Source organism: Rhinoderma darwinii, chromosome 7 (assembly GCF_050947455.1).
Source record: "Rhinoderma darwinii isolate aRhiDar2 chromosome 7, aRhiDar2.hap1, whole genome shotgun sequence".
Classification (NCBI taxonomy): Eukaryota; Metazoa; Chordata; class Amphibia; order Anura; family Rhinodermatidae; genus Rhinoderma; species Rhinoderma darwinii.
In genome coordinates, this window is record NC_134693.1 from 53,780,162 (window position 1) to 53,795,980 (window position 15,819).

The window sequence follows — 15,819 nt, forward strand, 5'->3', positions numbered from 1 at the left end:
GGTTTTCATATATTCTGGATTATTGGAGACTGGATTAAAGGAATTTCACATTATCTATCTGCCTGAATTCGTGATGCAATAGTTATATTAGAGATAATCTGTTATGGGTATGCAAACTGATTCCATTAGCAGCCTGTAGATTTCTCACTGTAGTTCCAGATCAGTACATGATCAGTAAAGCTGAAAAGATGTGAAAAATTATTCTCTTCAAACCAGAAATTGGAGATTTAAAGGCTATGTAAACCTTTGATGGGCATTTTTTTTTCTTTAATTAAGAGGTCAGTCCATGTGTTTGGTGTAACTTTTTAATTAGTCTTTATTAAAAATAAATTTAACTTTTTTAGACACAGCTTTTTATTCTGTATACAGAGCAGCTGTATGCAGCACTAAATCCTGTTCCTGTCAGGTCCGCAGGACTGACGGATTCAGGTCATAGCGAAAGATACTGCTGATCTGTATAGAGAATACAGAAAAGTAAGAAAAGTAAAACTAATTTTGAATCAAGACTTTTAAAAAGTTACATCAAACACACGGACTGACCGGTTTATTATTAAAAAAAATGCCCATCAAAGGTGTACTTAGCCTTTAAATTTCCAATTTGTGGTTTGAAGAAAATGTCCACTTTTGTGGAGCTTCACGTTGTCGTCCTATACATAGTCCTACTTAGACACTGCGGCAGAGCTATGATGGACGGAGCTGGTGGTGCAGCACTACATCCAATACCCTGGGCTAGCTACGAGTCTCCGCAGGCACAGGGAAAAGAGAGAAGAGTGATCAAGAAGTTATCATTGCCCTTCTCTCTATTCCTGACATTAGAAACTCAATATATATTGCAAGTAAAAATAAATAGTTTTTTTTTATGTTCCACATTTTTGGCAAAAGTTGTTTAACAAGCAAAAGTGATTGTGACTTGTGGATAGAATTACTGGCAGATGTATATAAGAAGCCATGCTGAATAAAAATGCAACCGTTTCAGAGATGTCCCAGAGAACACTTGTGCATGTCATCCTTATTAGGATATGAATTTATCTGTAAACACAATATAGTTAAATTCCTTTAATCTGGCATTAATGGGATTTGACAGGTGTCGGATTATCAGATATTATAGAACAGTACACAAAGATCACGTGTTCGGGCCTGTTCACATCACCGTTTCCCTTCCGCTGAGGGGTTCCGTTGGAAGATTCCGACGGACACCTCCGACGGAACCCCTCAGCGGAAGGCGACGGTCATGTGAACACAGCCTAAGGATAAAGAACCTTCAGGAAGGAAACCCAAAGTAAAACATAAGCAGAAAATCTGCTCCTGTAACTCTGTAGATGAGGCGTTTCCAAAGAGTTTTCTTGCTTCTGGTCTTGTTGAAATTGACATCATATTGCACTTGTCATATTGTGCTCGAAAAAAGTGTCAGATTATCAGACCCTCTGGTTTATCAGATGCCACATTAAAGGAATTTACTACTGTCTAAACATTTTTCCAGTGGAGTTAGGTACAACTTTTTTTTAAACTGGGGGTCAATGATGTGGTAGAAGCATGAGAAAGCTGTCAGTTAAACAACTACGTGTGGCATCAAACTGGCAGAAAATTACCCGGCTAATTATGTGTAGAAAACCCAGCACAACACATACCCCCTGTGAATGCCATCTCTGCTATATCTGACAATAGCCTAGCAACGGCACTGCTGGCAATGTGCAGTCCTACAGGGATCATAGAGGCTGGCTCCCAATAGACATATTTTTCAGATGGCACTGCCCTAGGCACCATGTATGATTACCCATCACCCCCTCCTCCATCACTGGGGAGAGATGAATGATTACTAAGGCCAAGTAGCAAAAGAGAAAACTAAAAGAGGAAAAAAATAAAAATAAAAGGAACATATTTCTGTTTATCTGCTGTCCTCTCCAGTATGGTTAAAAAAGAGCCCCGGCACATAGAAAAGACTGCACTACTGAAATCGTTGCTGTTAAGGAAGAGTAAGGGTATGTTCACACGGCAGCGTCCGTTACGGCTGAAATCACAGAGCTGTTTTCAGGAGAGAACAGCTCCGGAATTTCAGACGTAAGGCATGTGCCGGCGTTTTTAGCAGCGTCCATTACGGACGTAATTGGAGCTGTTTTTCTATGGAGTCAATGGAAAACGGCTCCAATTACGTCCCGAGAAGTGACAGGCAATTCTTTGACGCGGGCATCTTTTTTACATTTTCATTAAAAAATGACCGTCGGCACAGAACATCGTAAAGCCCATTCAAATGAATGGGCAGATGTTTGCCGGCGCATTGGAGCCGTTCTTTCGGATGTAATTCTAGGTTAAAACGCCTGAATTCCGTCCGTAAATAGGGTGTGTGAACCCAGCCTTAGTGTAATGTTACGATATTTCTGGAGGATTAGGTAAAGGAGCTGCTATGTCCTCAGGCAGGGTTGGCACTGCCTCTAGTAGACAGACACATGTGTGGAGCAGTAATATCAGCGATTTGTTTTTGGGGTAAACACGTGTGCCTTATTTATCCAAGCTGTCAAATAGAAACATTTACTGTGTAGCAACCAATCAGAGCTCAGCTTTTATTTTTCGACAGCTGTTTAGGAAATGAAAGTCTGATTGGTTGCTATGGACCACAAGGCCCGTTTTTTCTTAGACAACGTTTAAAGTGGTTCTTAATGATATTGATTTTTTGTATTTGGCTCTGGTCGAATAAGAGGGCTCTGTAATACCATGTTTCTTAAAAAATGACCTCCCTCCATACAGCACCCACAGAACTAAATGCCACTGCATTTAATTAACTGGGGTTAATTACTATTAATGTGAGGCACATGGAGGTACTAAATTCATAACACCTCGTGCCTCACATTAATAAGTGAAAGAAAGCAGTTTTTATTTTATTTTTTTACAGCGCACACATCATAAATGACGCTATAAATTTGTTGTGGAGGTTTTTACGGTCTCGACGATACTGAATGTGTGTATATTTTATGTATTGAAAGTTTTATTTTAATGTTTATTGTAAAACATTTTATTTTTATTTAACATTACATTATTTTTTTCATTTTTAAACTTTAATGTACTAGCATAGATCTATATGCCAGTACATTAGCATGTGTACTGATAGTACACAAAAATAGATATTGGGATGCACTCCTCAATCAATTGGCGTGGTGCTAGTAAGGTAGGGACGAGAATCCCACAATATTGGAAATATATAACCCCAGCACACACAGAGGTACGCAAAAGATCCAGATGCAAACAAATTTACGTTTTATTGCAACAAAAGATGGTAAAGTTGAGGTGGAAAGCGACTTGGTAAAGACGTTTCGGCCGAACCTCGGCCTTTGTCACGGTCGCTGTAAGACGATATCACTGGTACGGGTTGTCCGCCGGATATTCCCTGTGTGTCTCACGTCTTACAGCGACCGTGACAAAGGCCGAGGTTCGGCCGAAACGTCTTTACCAAGTCACTTTCCACCTCAACTTTACCATCTTTTGTTGCAATAAAACTTAAATTTGTTTGCATCTGGATCTTTTGCGTACCTCTGTGTGTGCTGGGGTTATATACTGATAGTACACAGGCAGTTGTTAGGACATACCTCAGTATTCCCTAACAGGAAATATGGTAAGACAGCCCTGGGTTCCTTCAATGGACTCTGGGCTGTCTGCCCATATATGGTATGTCCCTCGATCGCGTCACAGGAATTCTTTGTGACGCAATCCAAGGGGCATCCCCTTATTTTTCCCTTGAATGCTGCAGTCAGCTTTGATCACAGCATTCAAGGGAATAGTGGTGGAGATCAGAGGTTTGATCTCCCCCGGGGTCATGACTGTTTATTACAACCCCGCTCCTGACAATAAATGTGCGCGCACGCAGTCAGCATGGGGGGATGTGACCGGCACTTCACTGATGAGCGGTGGCGGCGCCGTCACTGAAGACAGAATATGGGGGTGTTTTGCAGTGCACCCGCCATGTTCTCTGTCTTCAGTGCCGGCGCTCATTAGTACAGCGCAGGCCACGTCACCTCATGCTGACCGCACGCGCACACTTGTCAGGAACGGGGAAATGGTTGTATTACACAACCAGCCCCGCTCTGACTACATTCATGTGTTACAATACTAAGCTGTGCTACCGCACAGCTTGGTATCGAAATACATGTATTAACGGTATTGAACCGTTTGAGGGTGCACGGCATCTAAACAGTATCACAGAGAGGCTTTCCCAGCTGCAGCAAAAGGTCTCGCTGTGCAATGTATGTGTGTCCCGTACAATGCAGAGACCGTGAAGGGGGAATATATCGACTTGAGCTCCCCTGAAATGTTTGCATGGAGGGAACATTTTTTTAAGAAACATGGTTACAAAGCCCTAAAAAATATCTATTCTTTAATAAATGAGGCTCACTAAGTGTATAATACGACTGGCCAGATTTCCATCAGGGCAAAGAAAGGAAAATAATATTTAGAATGCAAATATATGTGTATATGTGACTGCCCATCATCTGCTCCCACGTGAATCTGCCCACTTGAACATGACCTTTTCATACTGCCCACATGTACACATGACAGCTTCAAAATGCAAATATTAGCAATAAAAAAAAAAAATACAGTACCTTTAAAGAATTTACCAGAATATGATAATATTATTAGATGTTGCCATTTTTGGGGCTTAAAGAGTGTTCTCCGCAATCAACTGTTATGACACTTTATTCAGTCATATTAATGAGGGTCCCAGAGATGAACTGGTCACGAGAATTAACCGATCTCAGCCTCCATTGTAAGTGAACAGGTGGACATAAGTGAAAGGGGACTTGTCACTCCCACAGATGTTCAGATGTTACTCGTAGGACACATCACAGCAGTTGATTGTGGGAAGCCCCTTTTTATTTTGAATGCAACCCCTTTACTACTATGTGGAATAAATGTAATAAATGCTATTTTGTAACAGAGCACACCAATCTCTGCGCAAACATTGAAGCTTCTGTAATAATTATATGTAACCTAGTCTCTGCAGATGGAAGGAGCATCCGCGCCAAAGTCCATATCTATTAAAAAGAAATGATGTACTTAAAACCAAAACTAAAATACATGGAAAGAAAGAAAAAGCTAACAAGTCTGTGAGTTGATAATTTGTTACAGCAATTACAATGGATTCTTCCTGGTGGGTTGAAATGATGAATCTAGGACACTTTGTGACACAGTAGTTATAAGTGGGAAACTTCCAAACTCTTCTCCTGCCAGCTTTCGGAATGTCAATGCCTGGAGCCGAGAACAAGTAAACTCACAGACGGGAAATTTGGTCAAGAGGACTATTCGGACTTTGTTCACCGTTCGACTCAATCTCTTCTTTTTCCCATGGCACTTGAGTACCTAAACTCTTATATGAAAGATCATCAGAGGATATCCTATTACCATAAACTGCTCCCTCCTCTGGTCTGCAGAAAAGAGAGGTGGGTCGTCCAGTTGTTGCGGCCTCAGTAAGAACAATTGTGGGAAATTGTGACCTCCGTCTGTCAAAGTCTTTATAAGATGCCTCCCCTCTGCTTTGCTGGTGGGCCATAGGAGAGACATGTTTTCTGCAAAGGATACTGTCATCCTGGGCAACATTCCAATTCTGTCCAGAATCCATGCATAGTGAAGTCAGGTTGTTCTCACTAGGAGTATATGTCTTTTTCTGAAGAAGATAAAAAAGCCACTGTCGTTACAAAGGTTGGATTATGTGGCCAGTGACACAGTCACTGCGGAGAAACTCCAAAACAGATGAAACAAACCATGAGTGATAACGATTATCAATATTAGAGAATTCTATTAACAACAATTTCATAATATATTTAAGTTCTTGCATGGGGTGCTATTTGGGTAAGGCCCCATTCACACTGCATTTGTGCTATCCACCGGGCGTATACGTTTTTTTAAAAATTAAAACGTGGTCCAATGAAAACGTATACAAACGTGTACCATTTTCTGTTTACCTCTGTGTTTTTTATAGCGTGTACGTTTAGCGTATACTCATACGTCGGTATATGTTTCTGTCTGTTTTTTAAAAGTTTATACTTTTTTTTAAAGTGAACACAGATAGAAAAAAACCGGATAGATTTACTGTATTTAAACGGATACAAACGTATAGCATTATGTTTGCATACGTCGTCCATTGAGATCAATGCTAAAAAAAGTTATGTCGCGTATACGGTTTTTTGAAGTACAGAATAGCGTAGCAGACTACTCTTTTCAGTACTCTCAAAAAACAGTATCCCAACGTAACCCATGACAAACTTAGACCAAACGGATGCTATTTTGGTTTACGTTTGACCCATTATAGTCTATGTATACACCGAGCTATGGGTTTCAATACTTTTTTAGTATTTAAAAACGTATACGCCTGGCGGATAGCACAAATGCGATGTGAATGGGGCCTAATAGGGGACTGCAGCTGCACGGAAGTCAAATTACCAGCAGCTGTTCTCCCTTGTGCTTTCAGTGCCTGTATTGTTTTAATTGAGGAAGGAAAGGGGCTGATGGCCATCATGAAAGCTCCTCTGCAGTCTTCATTCACAGTATATAATCGTCATAAATGGTACCTGCACTCTGCTGAGAGCAACAGGCAGTACAGTCGCAGTGATTTGATCTCCTTACTCCTGCGATCCCTTACTACATGAATAACTCCTACTGCCAATCAATCACAAAGTATTGTTATGCATACTGCAAGAAGGGACTCACACAGACACTGCTTTTCTCAAGACCTGACCAGCGGTACAAGCGGTTTGGGGGGGGGGGGGAATTGGTGACAGACTCACTTTAACTGCAGTAATATTAGTCACTTACTAATGTACAATGTACTGTCTGTAGCTGAAATGCCTCTGTCAGTTTTACATGCAGTCACATGAGCATGCTCCTAGTGTTTATCTCCTGCTTGTGTGACATTCTGTACTATGAACATGTGGTTATCTCCCCTCTCCCCCTCCCTGTAGTACAGGACATCACACATCACATGCCTCTTATCTCCACTGCTCCCAAATGCACTGCAGAGTGTAGTAGCAGAACAATATAGCTGTGTCTCAGTTGCAGACAGGGAGTAATTGCAGCACTACCTTACACCTTGTAAGAGGGTCATACAGGCAGCTGTAAATAGAGGCAATGTCTGTGGGAGGGGAGAGGAATCATGGGAACTGTTGTCCTTTACATGGTAATCCCACCCACAACAAGCCCTTAAAATAAAACTACTTTTGAGCTATGGTGGCATCATCTGGTCAGCATTTACAAACATATTGGTACTTTTCTGTGTTTTTCACAGAAATTCTGCAGCAATTCCGAAGAAAGAAACAGAAATTCTGCTGTGGAAACCCGCACCATTTACTGTGTTTTTTAATGCAGAAAAGAATTTTCCGTCCACAATTCCGGACGGAAAATATGCAGCAATTCAGATATGTGTGGACAAGGCCTTATTCTTTAGAGGGTCTAGTGAGTATGTCATCTGCTTTCATTATTACACTGTGGGGCACGGTATCGCATGTAAGAAGATACAGATGAAAATGTTCAGCTAAGATTTCTGGCTAAGTCACTTATAGGTCATTATAGTCTATATAATAGTATATATAGTATTATAGAACTTTAAACAGATGGGAAATGGAGGATTGTTCTGTGTGAAATAAAAACATAGATGGTCCGGAAAAAGACTACAACCAAAGCAGAAATAATGACCAGAGATGCTACTATGGGGCCCGGCAGCAGAGGTGGCCTGTGAGACCCCTCCCCAACCTATAAGGCAATGGGCACTGCCTCTAATGCTGAAAGTACAGAACATTTTACTTTCGGCTCCACTGACTGCTACGGATGATCAAGAATGTCCAGCTCGTTCAGCTGATAAAGCTGGAATAAGCTCCAGGAGTACGTTAGTGCGTTCTCTATATAATCATCAATTATTTTACCGTTTTTGTGCTATTCTTTTTGGCGTTCACATCATGACGCCTTATTGAGCCTCAATTCATGTTTACCCAGTGTTAATCTCTAGGTGGCATAGAATCGCTTATGTATTTTCTACCTCTGGCCTGCATTTGTATTTTGGGTGAAGCTGTAGTCTATTTTTTGTCAATGTAGTCATTCTTGGATGGAATCTACGTTAATTGTATTTATTAAATGATGTAGTACGTACGACTTCAGCATTGTAGCTCTGTCAGATGTAAAATCTTTATTGATTTTAAATTGTGAACATATGCATTTTTAACATTGTATTATATATATATATATATATATATAAGCTCTTTGGATACTATTTTAAACGTGCATAACTTTAACATTGGCACTCACTGAAGAAACGTTCAACAAACTTCTGACATATGTCATAGTGACATGTCAGAAGTTTTGATTGGTGGGGTCTGAGCACTGAGACCCCCACCAATCGCTAAAACGAAGCAGCAGAAGCGCTATCAAAACTTCTGACATGTCACTACGACATGTCAGAAGTTTGTTGAACGTATAGTTAGCCTTTAAGAGTCCAGCTTGGCTCTGCTATCGCAAACCTCCGTTTCCACTAGTGTTACCTTCACTGTGATCTGGTAGAGTGAAAGAGACAGGTGCATCGCTATAGGGGGTGCAGAGGTTCCAGTTGCACCCGAGACCTGGGGCCTGAGTCCAGGAGCCCCTCTGTCATATAAGAAGATACCCGTATTATAACTTGCACATTGTAGGTAGGGGCCTATGGCCAGAGAGGTGGTGAACGAGGAGGGGGAGGCAGAATAGTGAGCAGGTTTTTGTGCTGGTCGTGTGGAAAAGCTATGCAAGTGGTTTCCAACTAGACTAAAAAGGAAGACCGTGCCCTCTTAACATGAACACTTCTTCTCTGCCTCTCTGTAACGCACGATTTATAAGGTCCATCGTAGTAGTAGAAACTTTATGACCCAATTCCACCATTACTTCCAGAATTGCCTAATACCTATGGATACTTAAGTGAAATCAGCATTCAGTTACTGTATGAAAGTAATATAAGTGACAGTTTTCTATGAATACTTTCCCCAAATGTATCTAAACATGGACATTTGAAACATTTGGGACAAAGATGCTTTGCTACAGACAACAACTTTCGGTCTATATATCTCCTCCTTGCTGGGGAAGAGAAGTGAATAGTGAAGAATAGTTAGGAGTGAAGTGAGTACCAATTGTCACATTTCAAGGCCTCGATGCAATTGAGCAGCGAGGGACATATGCTATGAATAAGTTGCCACTTTCATGAGACAGAAGAACTTGAAATATGGGTATTTCGCATATCAGCTCCCCCGTACCGGAGAATGGCGGTGCAGCTCGACGACTCTGCAGACCCTGTGAAATGGACTTCCAGACGGAGCTTGAGGAGGAAAGCCATGTCAGAAGGGGTTTCCCAATCAGTGGTGTGGTTTGTTTGAGAGGCATCTCTGACTGGCGGACAGCCACTGACAGATAGGGCTCTCCTCCTCAAGTGCCATGTGCACGTCCACCTCTGTTTAGAGCTCTGTACAGCGGCCACTCTTATATGCCTGTATCTAAAGTTCCACAGTCTCATGGAAATGGCATTTTTAAATCGGACTTCATTTATACTGCAAGATCTGAAACATCAAAGGCAGTTTGGCTGAAGTAGGAAATTTTAATATAGGTGATAGAACAATTTCATAAAATGATGGCAGTCTCATACATGAGAGAATAGATTGGACGTTCTAAAGCAATGTGTGATTTAGAAACAATTATCTGGTTTAGTTTTAATTGCACACACTTTTATTAACAAAACTAGATCGACGAATATCTGCAAAAAGAAGAAAGATGAATAATTTTGTGTCTCCCTTATTTCCTCATAGATTGCAAGCTCTTGCGAGCAGGCTCCTCACTTATGATGTTTGAATTGTAAATTAGTTTTGTCAATATGTAATTTCTGATATTGTCTGTACAATGTACCCCCTGAACTGTAAAGTGCTGCGGAATATGTTGGCGCTATATAAACAAAGATTATCATTATAATGACCACAGTTAACGTAAAGCTGACCAAAGAATGTCAAGACATTGTGAAGTTCATTATTATAAATGATCAATATATATATATACAATAAAATGTATAATAAAAAAATGTATATGTTGAAGACTTGAAAGGCATGCTGGGAACGGAGAGCCATGGGAATGGACATCGTTGCCTACCTTTGGTTTGGCTTTTTTCTTCCACACTCATTGATTCTGATTTGGCTTGCTGATATCAAGTCCAACAAATTGAATGCAAGAAAAAAACATCAATGCAACAATGACAGGTGTGCCAGAAATAATGGAAAGCATTTATTCGGTGGTTATAAAATGGTTGTGTGTGCTACAGTCACTGAGCTACACAGACATATTTGCAAACTACCCACAAAGAGAATAGATTGGACCCTTATACCTGATCAGTTGCTGGACCAGACAAGATATCCTTAAAGCAGATGTAGTCCAAATAATAGATGCAAATCCACCTTTGGATATTGCTTTCCAGCTATTAATTTTCTTCAGTGTTGGGGCTTTTTAGCTCTGTTCCATTAGGGTATGACATAATCATTGACTGCAGCTTAGCTGCATTGTCTAATGTCAATTTACGGTAGCCTGAAATTCACCTCCTGTCTCGTCAGAAACCCTGGCTGCTCGATTGTCTCTTCCCCATGCTTTACACTGCAGCTTTACCTCTTTAGATTAGCTGCCGTGTAAAAGAACATGCCCATTACAAACTCACGAGGAAGTCAGTGCATGCAGAGCTCACTTCTATTACAGCAAAGACAGGGAGAAAAAGGAGATTATATGGTAACTGCCACACATATAATGAGGCTAATGATAAGGGGATTTTGGGCGGTCTGGACATCTACTATAAGGATGTATAAAAATTCTATCTAATGAACTGATTGATAAAGAATAAAAAACGGGATACTGAGGTGCTGCTTGATAAAGAGTTAATACATTTAATTGAGGTAGTATAAATAGACAATTGCTACGCGTTTCAACGCCGGACTGGCGTCTTCCTCAGGCAAGTTAAGATGACAGCAAGGAGGCACATATTTATACACATACGGAATGCAGGGCTAATTAAGCCTAATTCAGACCAGAGTCCTGAAAAAACCGCCAAAACCAGCGGGTCAGAGTTCAATCCAAACGTAAAGTGTTAAAACAATTCATTGTTGTCATATCTTAACAACATTAATGGAATTAAAATGATCAGACAGTACATAACCGCATAATTGCATAATTATATAGTAATTAAATCATTTAAACGAAATGGCATAAAATATTTGCGCAAAAAGGCAATGGATTATGAAATTGCACATTGAACATAAACTTAAAATAACACAAGAATTGAAGTAAAATAAATAAAAATGCATTTGCAACTGCTGGATACATATAGAAATAATTGTACAAAAATAATTAAGCAATATTAATATTCATAAGAAGAAGCTCATATGTAAAAGTGCTTTAAAAGGTGCATTTTTTAAAATTAGTAAAGGGTATCAGTCCAATGTAGATTCTGCGATGTCATTGAGGCCATTTGGATACAAGGTCCCCAGTTTGTAGATCCAAAAATTTTCCCTTTGTTTTAACCTAATGAACCTATTGGATATATCTACAGGAATATACTCAATAGGGGTGACAGTTATGAGATCAAAGTTACATTTGTGCTTTAAAGCAAAATGACGTGATACACTATGTTTGGTGTATCCACTTTTAACATTGAACCTGTGTTTGTTGATCCTGTCTCTGAGGGTTTGGGTAGTACGGCCCACATATTGTCGGTTACATGGACATTGGAGAAGATATATAACATAGCTGCTTCCGCAGTTTAAAAAGCTTTTTATCTGAAACTTTTCGTTAGTTGACATAGAAGTAAAATCCGTTTTTTTATTAGTAATACTCAGGCAGCACAGACATCTCGTTCTCCCGCAGCGATATGAACCATTCATAATCAGAGAAGTTTTGATAGGTATTTGGGAAATATTCCGAAGTTTACTAGGTGCAATTAGGTTCCTCAGGGTTTTCGCCCTTCTGTACGTAATTTTTGGTTTAACTGGGAGGATGTCTTTCATAAATTGGTCATTTTTAAGGATATGCCAATATTTATGTATTGTAGAGCTAATGTACTTACTGCCTTTATTGTATGTGGTGATAAAATTACAGCTAAAATCAATCGATTTTTTAGGGTCTTTAGCCACAGGGTTGATGCACTCAAATTGTGTCAGAGCCTTCGCCCTAGTCTCTGCACCATTAATCAGACTCATTGGGAAGTTTTTTTCTTTGAACCTCTTTTTAAGCAACTTACATTCGTCAGAGAAATCTTTATTGCTCGTGCAGTTTTTCCTTATTCTTTTATATTGTCCAAAAGGTACATTTATCAGCCATGGTGGGTAGTGAGCGCTCCTAAAATTTAAATAGCTATTCACATCTACCCCTTTAAAATGTGTTTTCGTGATCACTGACTGACCAGACTTCTCTATCGCAAGGTCCAAAAAATCAATTTTAACAAATGAATAAGTGTATGTGAAAGAAATTCCAAAGTTGTTATTATTGAGATGGTCAATAATTGCAGGAATCATTGTTTGGTTTCCTTTGATGATAAAGAATAGGTCATCTATGTACCTTTTATAGAAAATTATATTGTCCTTATAATTGTGATCTCCGTAAATATATAGATTTTCATATGCTCCCATGTACAGATTGGCGTACGATGGGGCAAAGCGTGAGCCCATCGCACAGCCTCTAATCTGTCTGTAGAACTTACCCTCAAATGTAAATGCATTGTGTGTAAGAATGAAATCAATACAGTTTATTAGAAAGTCTATCTGATTGCTTGGAAGACGTGAATCCAGAGTTAAGTATGATGAAATGGCTTGTAGGCCAAGGTCATGCGGAATGTTTGTATATAGTGAGGATACGTCAGCTGTTAAAAACCAAAGGTCCGTAAAATCATAAAGGGATTGTAGGTTGTGCAATTCTCTGATTAAATGTGTAGAATCTTTGAGATAAGATGGTAATTTTAAAACATATGTTTGTAGGTGCATGTCAATAAAATGGGACATATTGCTCGTTAATGACCCAATCCCTGAAATGATTGGTCTACCGGGAGGGTTAGACAAAGATTTGTGTACCTTTGGCAAATGGTATAAAAACGGAATAGTAGGAAATGGGACCGTTAAAAAAAGTTTCTCTTTTTTACTTAAAATTTGGTCTAAAAAAGCTGTCTCAATGAGTAGTTTATATTCCTGTTGGAACAAAGGTATCGGATTGCACTGTAATTTCTCATAGAAATTTGTGTCAGACAATAATCTATATGCCTCATTTGTATAGTCTAAACGATCCTGGATGATGATACCCCCCCCTTTGTCAGCCGAACGTATTACTATTAGATGGTTTTTTTGTAGATTCTTCAATGCAATACGCTCAGATTTGGTAAGATTGTCTGAGGATAAAGTCGGTTGTTCAATAGTCTTAAAATCATTACTAACAAGATTATAAAAGGTCTCAAGGGCCGGTCCCCGATGGTGTAAAGGGTAAAATGTTGATTTAGGGCGGACATCTACCGCTAAGGGCTTAGGGATATGCGGGGTTATGTCGGGACTCTCTATGGCAAGGGGAAGGGCTATTAATGGGGAAATTTCAAAATGCCGTAATAATGTAAGCTTGCGCATAAATCTATTTAAGTCCATAAATAAATCAAATCCATTAGGGGGGGGGGGTATTTGGGCAAAAGGAAAGACCCTTGGATAATAGACTGGTCTCGTCCTTATTCAATACATATTTAGACAGATTAAACAATTTTATTGTGTCTGCCTGTGTTTCTTTGGGAGGAGGGGGAAGTTTGTGTCTGCCACCTCTACATCCTCTAAATCTTCTACCAGTTTTCTTTTTGATGTAATTTTCTGAAAAACTGGGAAAAAGGGAGTTGTCATCTGTATTTTTGGACTTTTTATAATAGGTAGTAGGATGTCCCTTGTTTGTGATATTGGTGTAATTGGAGGCCTGGTGAAATGTGACGGGAGTCCTAAAAAAGATACTGCTGCCAGGGTATTATCCAAAATGGGCCCCAAACCATCAGTGGTGTTATTAAAATAGCTATGTGAATAGCTATTTAAATTTTAGGAGCGCTCACTACCCACCATGGCTGATAAATGTACCTTTTGGACAATATAAAAGAATAAGGAAAAACTGCACGAGCAATAAAGATTTCTCTGACGAATGTAAGTTGCTTAAAAAGAGGTTCAAAGAAAAAAACTTCCCAATGAGTCTGATTAATGGTGCAGAGACTAGGGCGAAGGCTCTGACACAATTTGAGTGCATCAACCCTGTGGCTAAAGACCCTAAAAAATCGATTGATTTTAGCTGTAATTTTATCACCACATACAATAAAGGCAGTAAGTACATTAGCTCTACAATACATAAATATTGGCATATCCTTAAAAATGACCAATTTATGAAAGACATCCTCCCAGTTAAACCAAAAATTACGTACAGAAGGGCGAAAACCCTGAGGAACCTAATTGCACCTAGTAAACTTCGGAATATTTCCCAAATACCTATCAAAACTTCTCTGATTATGAATGGTTCATATCGCTGCGGGAGAACGAGATGTCTGTGCTGCCTGAGTATTACTAATAAAAAAACGGATTTTACTTCTATGTCAACTAACGAAAAGTTTCAGATAAAAAGCTTTTTAAACTGCGGAAGCAGCTATGTTATATATCTTCTCCAATGTCCATGTAACCGACAATATGTGGGCCGTACTACCCAAACCCTCAGAGACAGGATCAACAAACACAGGTTCAATGTTAAAAGTGGATACACCAAACATAGTGTATCACGTCATTTTGCTTTAAAGCACAAATGTAACTTTGATCTCATAACTGTCACCCCTATTGAGTATATTCCTGTAGATATATCCAATAGGTTCATTAGGTTAAAACAAAGGGAAAATTTTTGGATCTACAAACTGGGGACCTTGTATCCAAATGGCCTCAATGACATCGCAGAATCTACATTGGACTGATACCCTTTACTAATTTTAAAAAATGCACCTTTTAAAGCACTTTTACATATGAGCTTCTTCTTATGAATATTAATATTGCTTAATTATTTTTGTACAATTATTTCTATATGTATCCAGCAGTTGCAAATGCATTTTTATTTATTTTACTTCAATTCTTGTGTTATTTTAAGTTTATGTTCAATGTGCAATTTCATAATCCATTGCCTTTTTGCGCAAATATTTTATGCCATTTCGTTTAAATGATTTAATTACTATATAATTATGCAATTATGCGGTTATGTACTGTCTGATCATTTTAATTCCATTAATGTTGTTAAGATATGACAACAATGAATTGTTTTAACACTTTACGTTTGGATTGAACTCTGACCCGCTGGTTTTGGCGGTTTTTTCAGGACTCTGGTCTGAATTAGGCTTAATTAGCCCTGCATTCCGTATGTGTATAAATATGTGCCTCCTTGCTGTCATCTTAACTTGCCTGAGGAAGACGCCAGTCCGGCGTTGAAACGCGTAGCAATTGTCTATTTATACTACCTCAATTAAATGTATTAACTCTTTATCAAGCAGCGCCTCAGTATCCCGTTTTTTATTCTTTATCAATCAATTTTGGCATCTCTTTGGAGTTTTGCGTTGGGATCGGCAGCAGCTTTGAACTCGCGGATTACTTTTAACTTTACAGGTGAGCAGTTACGATCTTTTGCCCATCAAATTCATAATTGATACACACATGTGGCGCCGTGTTTTTTCACTCTACTTTTAGTATCTAATGAACTGAGAATTTGGACAAACCAAGCGTTTGTATATGGCAAGTCAAACTGCTTTATAATGTCCAATTTCTG

The 15,819-nt window shown here is 39.2% G+C and overlaps 1 protein-coding gene across 5 annotated transcripts in view; it reads right to left on the reverse strand.

Moving 5' to 3' along the window:
* Window positions 1–3,806: 3,806 nt before the first annotated feature.
* Window positions 3,807–15,819, reverse strand: part of DENND1B (DENN domain containing 1B) — a 185,941-nt gene continuing 173,928 nt past the window's right edge. For 4 of the 5 annotated variants that reach the window (XM_075833379.1, XM_075833382.1, XM_075833380.1 and 1 more), the window contains one exon: window positions 3,807–5,650. In XM_075833379.1, coding sequence (XP_075689494.1) covers window positions 5,258–5,650 — 393 coding nt within the window. In that variant the 3' untranslated portion in view covers window positions 3,807–5,257. Of the gene's footprint in view, window positions 5,651–10,131; window positions 10,181–15,819 lie in introns of all 5 variants that reach the window. The other variant, XM_075833381.1, reaches the window with a different exon arrangement.